Below are 17874 nucleotides of genomic sequence, written 5' to 3' on the forward strand. Positions count from 1 at the left end.
TTTAACTTTATCCATTTCAAATTTGATGACAAGGGCAAAATTGATACGTTTTCAAAAATTTTGGATGTAAATTGAAATTATTTAAAGCCTGGAGGCATAATTAAAAATCGAGGCAAAGTATAGGGATAAAAATGAAATTTTTTCAATAAATTATAAAATCAACTAATTTTTTTAATAGTATTAGAAATTTATTATAATTAATAATTCAAATAATTTGTAGTTAAAATTTTTATTTTTTAATTAATTTTATTAAATAAAATTATTTTATTTATAATTTTTAAAATCGCAAACAAAAAACAGCCTTTTCAAAACTTGGAGGGAGAGCAAAGAAAATCTGTTTCGTTGCTAACTCGATGAACTAGGGTTTCGATTGAAGTGGACGACGAGATGGTAATCAATGGAGTAGGGCTTCGATTATGGTGAACAATGACAACGACGAAATTAACAGATAGATTGCCGGAAACTGTCATTTTTGTGACCTGTATGTAAGTAACTTCTTCTTGGCCCCTCTCTCTCTCTCTCTCTCTCTCTCTCTCTATATATATATATATATATGTATATGTATATGCTTTTGATTGTTCATCGGAATGCCGAAACCCACGTTCTATGTCGCGATCGATCCGCGATTTGGCTTTAGCTTTGGCTAGTGATTCCCCCCAATTTGTCACAAAAAGTTTTGCAGAGATTTCATAGGATGTGGTCAAAGTTTTTAATTCATTTTTTGAAGCTTGTGCATTGGAAATATATTTAGTATAAGGAGGAGGAGGAGGATTTTACATTGTACATAATGATGATGATGATGTTTAGTAATTGTTTTGTGCAGTTAGTTGCTCTCTGTCTCAATCTACAACTTTCAACTGAGGAATGGAAGAAGGGGATCTCCAAAAATCTCCACAGCTGCTGGGGGGTAGTACCATACTTGATAGTAGTGGTGATGCAAAGTATGTCTCTGGGCTTAGTACCATACTTGTTGCCACAATTCAGGAAGCAAAAGACAGGATTTCTCAGATAGAATATATTTTCTGCAGCCAGCTCTTCCCTAATTTTCAATCTCATTCTAAAAGCATGCAGAAGATTTATTCTGAGGCCAGGAATGCTGCTGAAGATGCATGGAAAGAGAAGGAGAATGATCTCTTACTCCAAATAGATAAACTTCAGCATGAAATGAAACTGGTCCTTGAAGAAAATCAGTCTCTCAAGATGGACAAGGCACGGTTTGTTGAAACAAAATCCTCCTCCTCCTCCTCTGCTATGCTTAATAATGAGAAGATCTTGAATGAGCTTGAAGAGAAAAATAAACTGCTTTTGAAGAAACAAATTGAAGCTCAGGAAATTCGAGGACAGCTACTGAAAAAGTCAAAGCAAGTTGACGAGGGAATGGAACTCCAGAATAAGTTGCTTCAATTGGTTCAATCAAAGGCAACTTTGATAGTGCAAAAAGAAAAACAATTGAAAGAGGAGGAAGAAAAGACAAGTGAGCTTCTTGCCAAACTTGCGAGTTTAGAGAAAAATGTTTACATGATTCAAGAGCAGCTTAGTGCAAAAACTGACCAAGTAGAGAAGGAAAAGGGGCTGCAGGAAAAGTTACTCAAAGATATTGAATTACACCTCTTAAAGAATGTTAACAATGAACAGCTGTTGAACAATTTTGAAACAGAAAAGAAATTACTCACAGGAAAAGTACAAAGTCTGAAGGAAAGCATGGATGCGCTTCAAAAGGAGCTCGGGAAGAAAATTGAACAAGTGGAGGGGGGAAGAAAATTGCAAGAACAGTTACTCCAGCAGATAGATTTGTATAGTTCAGAAATGTTGAAGACTGGACAGCAGTTGGAAGAGCTTGAGAAAGAGAAAAAACTGCTTCTGGCTAAAATAGAAGGTTTAGAGGAGAAAGTTGGTAAGCTTCACATGGGTCTCAGAGAGAGAAGCAACGAGACGTCTGAAGGAATGGAATTGCATGGCAAATTACTCCAGCAGATTGAAGCAAAAGACTTGGAGATACTGTCTGAGAAGAAGAAAAGAAAGGATGTCATTATTGCTTATAAAAGTCTGAAATCTCAATACAACTTTCTGCGTGCAAAATTTGGTCTTACTGTGGAGAGTATGCTCCCCCAAAACAAAATAGAAGATGAAAGCGATTCATTCAGGCATAATCCAGTAACGTCACCAAGTATGCTTTATTGCCTTGATGTTATTATTATTAGCATTATAATGTACTCTTTGAGCTTCATTATTATGTACTAAAGAATGTATTGGATTCGTTCATGTTAAGCATACAAATGATCAAATCAGACAAACCTAGGAAGCATGGACACCTCACCCAGACATACGTATCAGTGTTGGACACATCTAGGACACAGACATAGTCTAGACATGCTGGACAGGTGGTGGACACATGAAAAAGTGTTTGAAATTATTTTTGAACTACAGACACATTGAGGATACACTAAGGACACATTCTAGACACGCTGAGGAGACTTTTAGGACACTTTAATAAATAAATACTCAAAAAGAAAAGAAGATAAGGAAAATAAGCTATTACTTGATAACCATTAGATCTAAAAATAGAGAGAAAACTAGAAACATTATTTCCCACTTTCATAATGTTGTGTAGTTGGCAAATTTCTTGATTGACAGTTTTTTGATTATGTGTCAAATGGTAGAAGTACGGAATTTTTTAATGCAAATAAAAAAAAAAAATTATAGAAATTTGAATGATAATTAAATAAAAATGTCATGGCTGATTAAATGAAATTTTTGTATTTGGTGGTTTTGTCGTTTTGATATATTGATAATATTATTATTATTTGTGTTACCCCTAATTTAATTTAAATAATGTTGATTTTTGTATATGGATTTATGTATATACATTTATATTTATACATATATATTTTATTATGCATGTCCCCAATGTGTTTGTGCCCTAATTTTTAGAGAAATGCCATATCTACTACATATATGTATCTCTGTTTATGTCAGTATCTATGATTCTTAGAATAAAACTGCTAAAGCTCGTTTACTGCATGCATACTTTGTGTCTGTCAAACACAAATTTGCAAGTTCCCTATGCATAATAATGAGTCATAAGTAGAGCAAATGAATTTTACCTTACTGCATACATGCACTCTCTCTCACACACACACACACACAAATTTCCAAGTTCACTGCTCATAAGTATGTATAGCAAATGCATTTAACCTTAACACTAACAAATCTTCTTATCCGTTGTAATGGATAATGGGGATATAGGTCCAAATGCTTTGATGGTTGCCTGTGAGATCACCCAAGAGAAGGAAAACTTGGAGGATGACAAAAGAATGAGATTAACTCATGCATTAAGCTCCAACTCTCCCTCTATTTCCACTTCTCCTGTTGCACCAAACTGCTCCAGTGATGTGAAATCTGGCCCACTAGCTGGCACAAAACGTCCCATCTCTTCTTGGAGAGATACAAGGGCCCAGCACCGAGGTGGTTTTGATCCCCACGATGATTTTCTTGACACTCCATTGGATAATATCAGAGGAAACATAAAAAAGCCCATGAAGGAAGAACTTCAAGATCTACCAGATCCAGTTTCAAAGGACATGAATTTGGACAGCTCAGATGATGAAACACAGGACAATATTGGAGACCCTGGCCCACAGAAGCTGCAAATGCCAGTTCCGAAGCCTGGCATGAAGGGTTTCAAGTATGTCGAACCAACAAGAAAGAAAGCCGAGAGGGAAAATTTGAAAGGAATTGAATGCAAGCAATGCAGGAAATTTTATGATGCTGTTCTTCCTGATGGCAGTGGAGACAAAGATGCTGAGGGTAATAAGAAGCAGTTACGTTGTGAACATCATGATGGAGTTTCGAGGCATCGATATAGGTATGCGCCTCCTTTGACTCCTGAAGGATTTTGGAATATTGGATTTGAATCTGAAATGTGAGTTCCTTGAATTGGAGTAGATCTGATTGAACTATTTTAAAAGCTAATAATTAACTATCTTCGTTCTTGCTGCTTATACTGGTCTAGAGTCCAAGTCTGAACCAAATCAGGGAGAATACAAAAATATATATATATTGGACAAAATCAACCAGAGACACAATAAGGGATTGATCTGATACCCCTTTTACTTGGAATGGTTCCTTTTAGTTTTCGCATGGCACTTGGACGTAAGGCTGCCATTTTACTAATGGCTCTATTCAAGATGATGGAAACATTTAATTGCTATGCAAATGTTAATGAGGCCAGTCAAATTCAAGGGGATATCCTATCATACTCTAATGCTATGTTTGGATATTGTATTTGTCAATGGAGGAAAATGAAAACAGAAAATTAAATTACTTGAGATATTTATTGGGTAACTGAACCCCCCCAAAAAAAAATGATTTAAAAAAAATACATATTCGTTTTCGGTTCTTTTACTTTTATAGATCTAAAATCCGAACAGTGTAGAAGAAGTTAAAAGGAATACCCGCAAGAATCCAAGGCTTAACGAATTTTGATCATTTTGCAATTTGTTGGAAGGTATTTTTTCTACGTCCTATCATGGACTCACATTCACATAGCACGGGTAAAATCATAAGAAATATTTTAAGGTGGAAAATTTTATAATGGTGCTCGCCATTGGACTAACCCTGGTGGCTTAATGGTGTTGTTGGTGCCAGTATAATTGGTAACCTCATCAGACTCAAAAGATAAGATAAGATAAGATCACTTGAAGACATTTTCATTTGAATACCATAATTTTGGTTGTATTTTGTGACTTTCTAGGGACCAAAGGACCTTTCATCTTACGGTAAAAAGTTTCTGAGACTGTTAATCAAATGGATCTACTTGCAGTCTTAGCTTTATTACATTTACATGTCAACAGAGCTGGTGTTTGGCCATTTACGAACCCTAGTATTGCAAATTAAAAGTTGTCATCACCCCAGTGAAATGTGCTCCAAAAGGGACTTTTTTTTTTTTCCTTTCCTGGTGGCAAATAAAAAAGCTTTATTAATTAAAGAAGAGTTGATATATAGTTAGATAATACAAGGTTTGTAAAAGGTGTCAAGGAAACATGTTTCCCATTACAGAGATTTCATCTTAGAAGAAGTCAAATCATATCTGAAATAAGTATAGCTAATGCATATCAAAGCCAGTAGACTCAAAATAAAAAGGAAACAAGGAAAGAGTAAGGAGGTTCTGGCAAACTTGATTATAGAGAAGATGCTGCAAGATGAGCTTTTTCACTTGTATATAATGTATCTTCCTCCTATTAGCTTATATTGGAACAGCTTGAGCTTGGCTATTAGCTTAGACTGGAACAGTTTGAGCTTGGCTCGTTTAAAGCTCATTTGAACTCGATTCATTTATTAAAATGAATGAGCTCGAGCTTGACTTTGAAACTCATTTATTAATCGAGTCAAGCATGAATAGCTCCAAACTCGACTCGAAAAGGCTCGTGAATATAAAGAAAATAAATTATATTTGTTTTTAATAATAATCAAATACATTTTCGTTAATTTATTTTATTTTATTGTTTGTGTTTGGTATTTGTGTAAATTTACATATTTAATTAACGAAATTTATTATAATATAAGCATTCTCGTATATTTCACTCATAATTTTAGGGCAAAATTCAATTGGGGAAGTTCAATTTCATGGTAAATCTTATACAGTTTAATAATTAAATTTATAAATTTTTTCATTAATCTATAAATTTCTTTTAAAAATATCGTTGAAGTGTATTTTCACTATTTCAATTTAACCCCGTGCGGTTTATCTCTGAAACATGTTACCCTCCAATTGTAAATATAGGTAAAGAACTCCTTTATGATTTTAAACTAAAATGTTATTCTTGCTTTGTTTAAATTAGATGTAAAATGATGTTTTTACCCCTTGTCTTCTTCCCTTCTTCCTTTTTTTTTTTTTCTTTTTTTTGCAGACTTTTCTGCAAACTCTATTAGATTTGGAAGCTTGAACTTTTAAAGTAATTTCTAATTTATATAACTTATTGATGCAAGAATTTAATAAAATCAACCAACCTTTTAACTTAATTTCTAAATTAACGACACATTAATACATGTATATACACGTATTCTTATATATATATATATATATATATGTAATTGTAGGTGCAACAAATAGTACACACTAGAAGCAACCCCTCCTGCAATCGTGGTCTTGTAACCACAATTATGTCCTTTTGGGATGAAAGAGTTTGAGTCAAAACAATCATTAAAAAAGTTAAAAAATAATATCCAAAAAAAAAATATTCCATTTTCTTTACTTTTGCATGATTTTTCATAAAAATTAAAAAAAAAAAGAAGTTATTTCACGACATCTCAGTTTTTTCATCTTATGTTTTAATCAAAAATACAAAAAATACTAAAAGAAGCCACTCCCTAAATGACCCCTTAGGGTGGTGAGGGGAAGGTTGAGATTTGAACTGATGAAGCAATGACAAACTCCTCAAGCTATAATTTAACTTTACAAACAATTAACTAATATTCTACAATCTTGACAAAAAAAAATTCATCCCACAATTGCTCTAGTGACACTATTAACTTCTATTTTTTAGTTTAAGAAAAAAGAAATAATTAAAATGAAGTTTGTGAAAATTCGATCTCCTTGATAATGAACACACTATGTAGATTCAATCCGAAACAATAAAAACTCAGAAGATGAAAGATATTCGTTCAGAGATATTGTACACCTTTGTCTCCATTACAACATTAACCTCCTTTGAAATACAAGCATAAATATGGCGCTGTTTGGGAATGGTGGGTTGAGACTATTATAGCCTGAAATGAGAAATAAGCTAAAAAGCAAAACTGTTCAAAGTTTTTCAAAAAAAAAAAAATAGGCTCAGCGCCGGACAGTGAACAGCCTCAAAAGTCATCATCAACGGCTAAATTATCATTTTACCCCTTTACATCAATTTTAAAAACAACAATGCTATAGGGTCACAATTTTTGTGGCCACAATGGCTCAAAACTGTCAAAACGACGTCGTTTTGAATGCAAAACATGCCAAAACGACGTCGTTTTGACAGTTTTGAACCATTGTGGCGACAAAAATTGTGGCCCTCAAACATTTTCCTTTTAAAAATTATAATTTAGGGACAAATTTGTCATTTTAAATTCAAACATCATTTCAACACACTTTTCAATACAACAACTTAACTAAAAATTTATCTCATCTTTCCAAACACAAAAATTAAAATAACCTACTAAAATAGTCAAAAAGTCAAAAAATTTCTAAAATAACCACTTCCCAAACGACGCCTTAAGTGGTTCTAAACCAAAATTAAATGTACATGTTTAGAGGAGAAGGGGAGGCAGAGAGGGTGTGGCAGGGACTGCTGGTTAGGTTGAGTTAGGGTTTGGGTTTAGGTTTGCAAGGTTTAGAGGTATTGTGCACCTTTATCTTTTGACATTTTTATTTTACTTTATTTTTTGAAAAAAAAAAAAAAATCATGCCAACTCTCAAAGTTAGCATGTGCGCTACACATCCTGTCAATTTAGACAGAAAATTTTAACAATTGCAATTTAGTCCAAATCCCCCGGGATGTTCTCTGCATATATTTAAACTGTAAGGGTTAAAATATTCTGACGGTAAATTACAAGGCAGTATAGTAAATTTTGCTCAGTTTTTTATTTTTATTTTTTATTTTAATAAGTAAATTAATTTAAGCTTCATTTTTTTTTTTTCAAATTTGAACTCAAACTTGCTTTGTTTATGTAATCAAGTTGCCTTGAACCGAGCTTAAGTTTCTCAAATATTTGACAAGCTAAACTCAAGCTCAACTTGAGCTTTAGCTCGAGCTCGAGCTCGAGCTCGAGCTCAACTAATTTTTGGTAAAGAAGTTTGAACACACAAATTTTGCTCAGTTGCAACTCTAGGCTGGAGAAACCTTCTCAAGAGTGAAAATTCTGAGCTAAATAACAAAAGTATATATATAATGTATATACATATCTAAAATTAAATAATAAAAAAAGAAGAAAAAAAGTTTGTAGTTGCTGCTGAAAAAATGAATTTAGTACAAATATGCATGCTTGGTTATCATTTTTCAAAAATACTTTTTAAAAAATTTTACTTTTTTATTTTTCGTATTTTTTTGTTTTTATTGAATTTTTTTAATATTTTGAGCAATTTTTTTAATTTTTAGACATACTTAACATAAATATACCTAAAAAGTAAAAAAAAAAAATTTGAAAAAAATCTTTTAAAAATTTACTAAATACCAAAAATACAAAAAAAAAATACGAGAATTCAGTATATTTTTTATATTTTTATGTATTTATTAATTTTTAAAAATATTTTTTTACAAATTTTTTACTTGTTAGATACATCTAACTAAGGTGCATCTAAAAGAGTAAAAAAAATGTTTAAAATTTTAAAAATATTCACTAAAAATAAAAAATATATAAATTAAAAAACTCAATTTTAAAAAAATTTAATTCAAAAAACTCAAACCAAACACATTGATCCATATAAAAAGGTTATGATTGATAGAGAGCATGGCTGGCTACAAAGATCTACCAAGAGGCTTGTTAATCGATGGGCAGCAAGCAAGACTATCTTCTTAGGTAGTGGTTGGCTAAGGCGGAGTGGAATCATCGTTTCATTTTATGTCTAGTTTAATAATAAATAAATAAACATTACATTGTAAATACAAGGAAAAATTATTTATGTTATATTTGGTTTATTATAATGAAATAGGAGGTATAATCATTCACTTATTATAATGCTTTTTTCTTTACTTTTTTTTTTATTACAAAGATAGTAGTATAATTAGATTATAACTAAAAAGGTTCGTCACTGTTCCATTGACTCAAACTCTTGACCTTCACTACACTTAAAGTGTAACTACTAGACCATTGGGTCAAATCTCAATCTCTAATGATGATTTCATTTATAATATATATATTTATATTTTTTTGGTGCATCAAACATAAGAATAGAGATTTTAATGAAATAGTCATTTAATTTTGAATTGAAATTAAATAGAATAGTCATTCCTTAAGCTTTCTTATGAAATATTCATTTTCTTACAATGGTGAATAATAATTTTGTAAGTAGTATATTTTTTATTATATTTTAGTCAACAAATATCGTGATGGATATTTTAGGGGTTGTTTGGGATGTTCTAAATAAGTGTACTTTTTGATTTTTTAAACTAAAAAGTTGAGGAAAAAAATATGATCGTTTGAGAAAACTTTTTGAATTTTTACGAAAAAATGTGTATTAAAGAATTGCATAAATTAGTATATAGGAGAAGATTAGAATAGAATAGGCAGTACAGTGGGATGTCCTAAAGGGCAGCATGTGTAGAGTATAGGCTAAGAGATGGTTCCCTTCTTTTCGGACATTGAATTGGACGGTGTTGTTTGACCCGTAGGGGCCCACTACAAGTCCCGTTTTGCTAATCGGAACTATTCAATGTGTAGAACTCGTCGAGTACTACATGCTTGTAAAAAATCATGTTAATCGGATATCGATAGCTATTTGATTGGATTAGTTTTTTTTTCAATCGTTAACTGTAATACCATCCATTTTTTATACAAAACTGATTTGATCATGCAGTTAGCGATATCCAACCAACGTAATTTTTTACAAACATATAGTACTCGACGAGTTCTACACATTGAACGGTTCAGATTATCAAAACGGGACCCGTGATAGCCCTCACTGGCTGAATAATACTTTGTTGTTTGTGCATCCCGCCTGTGTAATTTTTCCAAAAAAATCAGCTCTGTGTCTGTGAGAACGTCAGAGTTGTTTGTAATAATTTTATGTAAAATTAATTATTTTATATTTTTTTTGGTAAAAAGTGATAACTTTTTAACTTTTTTAAAATTTTTTTAGCTTTTTGAATTTTTTAGGGGTATGCTTAACTAAGCCGAATGATCATCCTATTTCACTTCTTTTTAATGAATCAAGCACTATCTAAGAAGGTAAGAAAAATTGTTTGGAAAAGAGGTACCTGAGATAGATTTAGATCAAAAAGGAAAGTGAAAAAGCAAAACAAAACAAAAAATATGCTGCCTCATCAAAGACTTTAGGGAAAGACTATAGTACACACTTCTTGAAAGGTATGTACCATATACATCTTAAAGAAGAAAATGGTATAATTTTATATTTTCGAAGTCATAACTAAAAAAAAAAAAAAGTCATAACCAAACACCACATGAGGTATAACCAATGATCTTATAAGTCATAACTAAAATAATGTCATAACTAAAGAAGAAAATAGCTTACTTAAGAGTAGAGGTGTGTGCGGTGCGGTTCGGACGATTTGAGAGTAAAACTATAAACCGAATGGTGGATTGATAGAATAGCGGATTGAAAAGTTACGGTTTGGACAATTTTGGGCAAATTAGCAGATTGAAAAATATTCTAACCAATTATCAAACATTTGCATAATATATAATACTAATTTGCATAATATTTTTCATATAGTTAATACAAACTAATTTTACATAAGATATTTCATATATATAACTACAATTTTCTAACAAATTTCACATCTTAAATCTCTTTCACACTCATTTTTACTTTGGTATTTTATTAGACGTTAAAAAATATATATGTATTAAGTACAATGGAGCGAAGCGGTTTCAAAGGCGGATTATAAAATTTAAAGTTTAATCTAAGGTTAGCGGATTGAACGGTGCGAATTGATGCGGATCTGCCAAGACCCGAACCCGCCCCTAGAGGTCTAGATCATGACAATAATCCCAAATTAACTTTGGCCTCGAATAGAAAATCAAATCATATTATTATAAATGAGACTTATTGGAAGTAATAACAAAATATAAATAAATCCATTGAGCGGTACTTACATGACAAATTTCATAATTAACTTAAAGTTCATTCATCATCCATAGTAATATTTACAACAAACTTGAACTTTAACTTCATATACAAAAACATATTCCTCAAATAGCATAAACAAAAGGCTAAACAAAAAGGAGTTGGCAAAGCTTGGCTTCGCTAGAGACCAAGTAACGCCCCATCCCAGAGGCACTTCACAAATGGCTTTACAAAAATGGGTGGACTCTTAAAGCAACTCTAGACTTGGCGATCCACATGCTTACCTACATATATAAGGGAGAGGGGTGAACTAGAGCCCAATGAGTAATATCAAAGTAAAGAAGTTAATGAATGAAGTTTGATACAATATAAATCATATCTTGCATTTCCAAATAATCAAATAACGAATTCAAATTAATCATTTGTCATATCAAAATCCATTAATCAAACATCATACGTGGTACATCCAATAGAGTAACAAAGAGAGCCAAAGGCCTACTCAAAGGGACCATCAAGGCCTAGTAAATGGACCGCAAAGGTCTATACAAAGGGACCATGAAGGTCTAGCAAAAGGACCACTTGGGTCATTCATTAGAGATCCCTATCAATTCAATAATCGAAAGGCCACAATATTGTTTCCCCTAGGCAAGGGCCTCACTAATGGATGCACAAACACTTTTCAAACATGACATTCATTCATTCGTATAAAATAACATTTCATAAACATCATTCTTGAAACAATTTAAAATACATTTCAAACATATATTTATAGAGATACTACTCATTGTGGGCTTGAATTGATGTTAAGCTTCGAGTGACCAACCTACACTAAACACATAACAAAGATACACATTGAAACACATTGACTAAACAAACATTACATCTTAATTCAATTTCTTGAAATGTGTTTCTATCTTATTCTATTTTTAATGATGCCTAAACAATGCCCAAGAATGCCTAAAAGAGCATAAGAATGAAAAGATGCATGTGGAAGGGTTCTTCAAAAATTGCTGAAACAAGACAGTTCATTCAAGTGCACCATTGGTCGCTCGAGTGGTTGCTTGTTCTACCAAAGTTCTAGATGCTTAAAATCTAGGCTCAATAGTCACTCAAGCCAAGTTCAATGAAAGTTGAGTTCGCTTGAGTAGACTCTTGGTCGCTCGAGTGATGTGAAATGCCTCTACAAAAATACTGTTGTAACGGGTCAAGTTGTTGAATTTTGCATTGTAATAATGTTGTTAATTAAGAAATCATGTTTTTTGAAAAACTTGTACTTAATTTCGGGAACGAAATTCCTTAAGGGGGGGAGGTTATAACGATCTTGGTTCTTCCTTCTTTGATTGTTGTACTTGGACTTAGGTTTCATGGAGTTGGCTGTTGTATATGTCTTGTTGTCATCCTTTAATTCCTTATATTTGAGTTTTAGGATGTATTGGGCGTGTTTCGAACAGGTTGGTTGAGCTTAAGTCCCATTCCTTGTTGCCCAGATTTTTGGTGGTCCGCTCGAGCGGGTCCCTTTGCGCTCGAGCGGAGTTTACACACTTTCAGCATTTGTGCCTCTGCAAAACTTCTACAGGTGCGTTTTTCACGCTCGAGCGGGTCGCGCTCGAGCGGGCCTCTTGGTGCTCGAGCAGGTGTTCAATGTCTGTAAAAATACTAGAAGAGAGTAATCTACGTTCGAGCGGGTTTTCCTTTACGCTCGAGCGGGTGCTTTTTGATTTTGTGTCTTGGCGCTCGAGCCGGTCTTTTTGCGCTTGAGCGGGTCCAGTTTTTGTGTTTGACGCTTGAGCGTCCTATTCTCCGCTCGAGCGAGATAGTCATATATCAGATGGCAGCTGGGTGATTTTGAATCACTTTTCACATTTCCTTTCTCTCTCTTACTTTTCTAAACCCTCTTTTGAGAGCTCCTCTCTCTAGAAAATACCTTCTCTCTAGGGATTGATCTAGCTTGAGTGATCTACTCCCTTAGTGTCTTTGCAAAGAGTGTAGAGCTTGGCTTGGGCTTCCTATCAATCCGAAAATCTTGGGTTTTGGAGCATTTCGAGATTTCTTCATCATCTCCTTTGAGTTTCATCTCTTGAGGTAAGGATAACTACTTATTTTTATGAGCTTTAACCTAAATGTCGAGTTTTTGTACAAATAGTTTGATTTGGGAAGTTAGGGTTTGAGATGTATTATATTGGAAAGAAGGGTTTTGCTATTTTGATTCAAACATATGTGTTTTGGGTCTAAATAGGAGGTTATTAATGTTGTTGATAATATTTGGACCTTTGGGTCAATATTGAGAAAAAGGGAAAAAAATGCCATGTTTGGGTATATTTGGGTCATTAGTGTAATTAATGACATTTATTATAGAAATATGAAATTGAGTTGGAAGTAATGTAATTAGCTCATTATGAGATAGAATGGTGGAGTTTGAATTATTAATCACTCACCTTGGAAATTGTTGACAAATTATCTGTTGATATAATTATTATCTGTTTAGAAATAATTGCTTTGGGCTATCGGTGGAGGATAGTCTTGATTGTTGTAGACATTGCATGATGATTAGGTGAATTAAAACTAATCAATTGAATATGACGGTCGGAATAATATATCAAATTTATGTATTGATTGGTTATGTATATGATTTATGCTTATGTACATTGTGTTGTGTGAGAGGAGATAGGGGATGTACTCCACAGTTTAGGGAAAGATAGGGGATAGAATCCTAAACCGGATATTCTTTGGGAGGAGATAGGGGATGGACTCCATTGATACAGCAAATTTGTGTATCTATTGAAGTGTTGATATAGCAAATACGTGTATCTATTATGAAGTATGGAAGTGTTTTATGTGATATTGATACAGTGAAAATGTGTATCTATTGTGAAGTATGGAAGTAGTGTTGATATGAGTTATAGTCTCATTAAATTATTGGTCAGGTTCTGAGCCTGACTCATAAAGTGAGAACTGGATAAGTAATGGAAAATGGAATGAAACATGGACATATTTGTCATGTAATTGAAATGAATCTTGAATTGATTTATGTGAGTTAAACATTTACCAAATGCTCATGTTTTAGTTATTGCTCATACTATGTTTAGCATATCTCTACCGGGCGTTGACTCACCCTATATGGGACATCATTTTCAGTTGCAGGCACTATGCCACCTCCAAGGACGTAGCTTGGGAGGCGTCGAGGCTGTTAGACCACTTTTGTTGTTTTTGTTATATTACATGTATATCAAGCCAAGGACTTATTTTGTGTAGAGTTAGTACTCTCCTTTTATAACCAAGTGTTGACTTGGAAAGTTGTAAGCCTATAGGACATTTACTTTTGTTGACAACATGTAATACCTTTTGTAAGAATACTCTGATGATTGTAATATGAAATCTCTTTTCTTATCATGAATGTATGACGTTGTGGGTTTATATTTGAGGGCGTTACAACTTGGTATCAGAGCGTACCAGATTCGAATACTTTGGGTACGCGGGAAGTGGTTAGTACTACAATGGGTTCGTCTCGCTTGATAGAGACTTACATGTAGTGTTATATGCTTATGCGATAACAGGTTTATGTGACTGTTTAGATATGGGATTTAGTTTCTAGGATGTTGATTGGATCCTTGGATTTCTGTGAGTCTTGTTGGAAAAGCACTTGATCAATGCTGTTTCTAACCGGAACTCTAGTAACGCATCGGGACTATCATTATCCAGAAATGAAATTCGTAGGTGCTTATAATAAAACTTATAGCGGTTTATAGCCGTTGTATTCATTTGAATTTATAACTATTTATAGCCGTTGTATTTATTTGAATATCTTCCACTCCATCATTACTAATTTGAATATCTTCCACTTAAACCTTTTAGCCTGTTGCTGTGCTAGGCGGTTTGAACTTTTTGGTCTATTGCTATGTTGGGCTGTTTGAACCTTTTGGCCTACTGCTGTGCTGGGCTGTTTGGACCTTTTGGCCTGCTGCTGTTCTGGGCTGTTTGAACCTTTGTTTTGGACTGTTTGAACCTCTATTGTGGGCTGTTTGAACTCTTGATTTAATCAAATATTAAATACATTTTAACAACATTTAGGATAAAGGTTTATGTGAGAAATAATGAGACAAAATAAATTTTGATTCTATTTTTCTCTTTCAAATAAATTAAAACATAATTAAATAAATCATCAAAATAAATGTTGATTCTCTTTTCTCTTTCAAATAAATCATCAAAATAAATTTTGATTCTATTTTTCTCGTCCAAATAAATTAAAACATAATTAAATAAATCATCAAAATAAATAAGTCTAACAATTGCAAACAAAATGATCATTTAGGATATGTTTAAATTATAGACTTAGGTAGAGATATAAAAATAAAAAGGGCACTCGGTCCATAAATTTAAATATTAATTTTATTTGTCCAAAAGTTCAGGCATTAAAGTATTTTGTTCAAAAGGACAAGCTTAAACAAAATTACCACAAAAACCCTTATATATATATATATATATATATCATAGAGTAATGTCAGAGACCTCAAAAGTTCTATCAAAATTTTTATCAAATGTCTCACATGGGTGTAGGACTCACACTATGTGAGACCCACACTATGTAGGTCCCATATGAGTCCAACACCCATATGAGACATTTAGTAGAATTTTGATAAAAGTTTTGGGATCTCTAGTATTTTTGTATATCATATACACACGGTTCAAGTCACACACACTCCTTCTTTGTCTCTCTCCCGGCGCTACTTTCTTCGCCACTGCTTTCTTCGTCGCCACCGCCTCCTTTCCCACTCTCCTACGATGTTACCTTCGCTTCCTCAGCCTTGTCTCTCTCATTATCTTTATCTTCTCTCCCCTACCGATTTGAGATCAGTTCTCTGTTCCGCTGATGGCTTATCTACCCTCTGTCCAGATCAATCGATCTCTTCATTATACAAACAAATCAAAAACCCTATTATCAACCTCATCTTCTTCCTCTTTCGATCCCCAAACCTAATCACACTTAAGGCTTCGTTTGGCATGCGAGAGTTTTAACCTAAAAGTCAAAAAGTCTATAATCTATACAAAAAAGTCAAAGATTTCCTTTTCTCTTTACTTTTTGCACATCTTTTCGTAAAAAACTAAAAAGTCATTCGAAACATAGTAATTTTTTTTACCTCATATTTTAGCCAAAAAGTTGCTAAAATAACATGTTCCCAAACGAGGCCTTAGTCTAAAAAAAAGAGATTCAAAACAATATTTGTTGAAATCAATGACAACATTTTGCTAGAGCAGCAGAAAAGTGCAGTGGCTAAGCAGCTTGTAGTGTCCAACTAGCTAAGAACCATTGTTAGGGTTTTGCCTTCGTCGTCAGATTATATCAAGGTTCTCCAATTTAAGACAGAGAAGCTTGATGAAACGAGATCAAAATCGTGGTTTCGCAATTGTAGCTGTTGCGATGTACTCGAATGCGAATGCTCTCCATGATTCCAAAAAAAGGAGATCATAGTTTGTCGAACGCTATTTGAGCTCTCTGTGATTCCTCATGCAACTCTCCGAAACCTTGACAACAAACTCTAGGGTTAGGGTAATGTTGTTGTCCATCTTGTATGAAGAAGTGAAGAAAAATAATGTTTGGGTACTAGTGTTTCGTAAATGTCGTTTTGCATAAATGTTTTGTAATATTTAATAAGGAAATGGGTATGTTTAACTTTTGGAATTTGGATACAATAAGTTAAATAGTTATTAAGTGTGTTAAAGATACTGGTCTTGTGTTTTTTGTTTTTGGAAACAAATACAATGCAATAGTGTTCGTATCATTTTGGAAATTTGGCAGGTGTGGACAACTCTTTGGCGATTTTGAGAAAGTGTCCAAGTATGACCTAGTCTTAATTAATGAAATTATTCGATCACTGTCTAAGTCTCTGAAATCTTCGAAGTTGTTTGACAATGCCCTCCAATGGAGTGTTCAAAGTATTAGTGATTTCAAAAATGGCGATGGTAGTGGTGATTTTTGTTGACAGTATGGTAATGTTCGAAGACAGAAAATTTTTGAACAGATAGGATTTGAGATAGGATTTGGTTTGGCTTGATATTTTGATAGATAGAAAAAAAAATTTGAACATATAAAATTTAGGGAAATAAATTAAACAAATAGAAATAAAATTTGAAGTGAAAAGATCATAAAATTGAACAGATAGCATAAAAAATTAAACAGATAGGAAAAAACTTTAATAGATAGATATAAATTTAAGCAGATAGAAAAAAAATTTGAACAGATAGAAATTTTTTTGAACATATAGAGGAAAAAAAAAACAGATAGCCAATGAAAGTCAGCAGAAAAAAAAAAAGTCAACAAATAAATTAAGGGGTAAAATTCAAAACAAAATGTCCATCAAAACTAATAAAAAGACTTTTCACCAAACTATTTCACAAAGTGTAGATCTCTCACCAAGAAAAAATATTCATTGGACCTAATGCCTTAAACACTCTCTAAATTGGATTTATCACCAATTTTCTCAAATAAAAAATAAAGATTTTTTTTTTTAGACAGTTTCATTAATTTTTTTTTTTTTTGGTTCTAAATCCCTCAATTTTTCCCCCTTCTAAATCTATATTCAAATCAATAATTCAAGTACAACATTAGTTTTTTTTTTTGTCTTTTTCTTCTAAGTCTATTCAAATCGATAATTCAAATACAATATTAAAGAAATATTTTGCAATGACTTTTTTCACTTCTAAATCTCTATACAAATCAGTTGTGCTCTTTCTCTAAACTCAGAGCATCTCTCTCTAAGCCTCATTCTCTAAGCTTTCTGCTAGGTATGCCACCGGGGGTTGCGATGGGTTTCGGCTACCGGCCTCCTCTCTCCTTCTTCTACTAATTTTTTTTTTTCTTTTCTTTGTCTTCTTGCTTAATAATATTGAAAGCTTCTCCTTCCAATCCTTTTTGACGCCGCCACCACCACACCATCCCCAGATCTACCATCTTCCTACTTCCATGAATTCATCCTCACTAGATCTGCCTCATCTCTTTCAGATCTTTCTCTGGCCACTGGTGTTGGAGTTGCCTCTCCCTCTTTCCTATATTCCAGAACTGATGTTTCACAATCCCAAGACCGACGCTGTTTAAC

At 33.0% G+C, this 17874-nt stretch overlaps 1 protein-coding gene across 2 annotated transcripts; it reads left to right on the top strand.

The window, feature by feature from the left end:
• Positions 1 to 291: 291 nt before the first annotated feature.
• LOC114311307 (protein gamma response 1) lies at positions 292 to 3999 on the top strand. Of its 2 annotated transcripts, none has more exons than XM_028257427.2 (3): positions 292 to 485; positions 824 to 2167; positions 3247 to 3999. In XM_028257427.2, the coding sequence occupies exons 2-3, from the start codon at positions 865 to 867 to the stop codon at positions 3924 to 3926; spliced, it is 1983 nt and encodes a 660-aa protein (XP_028113228.2). In that variant the 5' UTR covers positions 292 to 485; positions 824 to 864; the 3' UTR covers positions 3927 to 3999. The 2 variants fall into 2 exon arrangements, with proteins under 2 accessions (XP_028113228.2, XP_028113230.2); XM_028257429.2 differs by having other exon boundaries at positions 297 to 481.
• Positions 4000 to 17874: the final 13875 nt, after the last annotated feature.

This window comes from Camellia sinensis, chromosome 5 (genome assembly GCF_055761805.1).
Source record: "Camellia sinensis isolate YWXY chromosome 5, ASM5576180v1, whole genome shotgun sequence".
NCBI classification, from domain to species: Eukaryota; Viridiplantae; Streptophyta; class Magnoliopsida; order Ericales; family Theaceae; genus Camellia; species Camellia sinensis.

Coding starts and splice junctions, on each gene's coding strand:
- LOC114311307 (XM_028257427.2), top strand. CDS start 865: ATGGAAGAAGGGGATCTCCAAAAATCTCCACAGCTGCTGGGGGGTAGT. Junction 2,168..3,246: donor TAATCCAGTAACGTCACCAA/GTATGCTTTATT, acceptor ATGGGGATATAG/GTCCAAATGCTTTGATGGTT.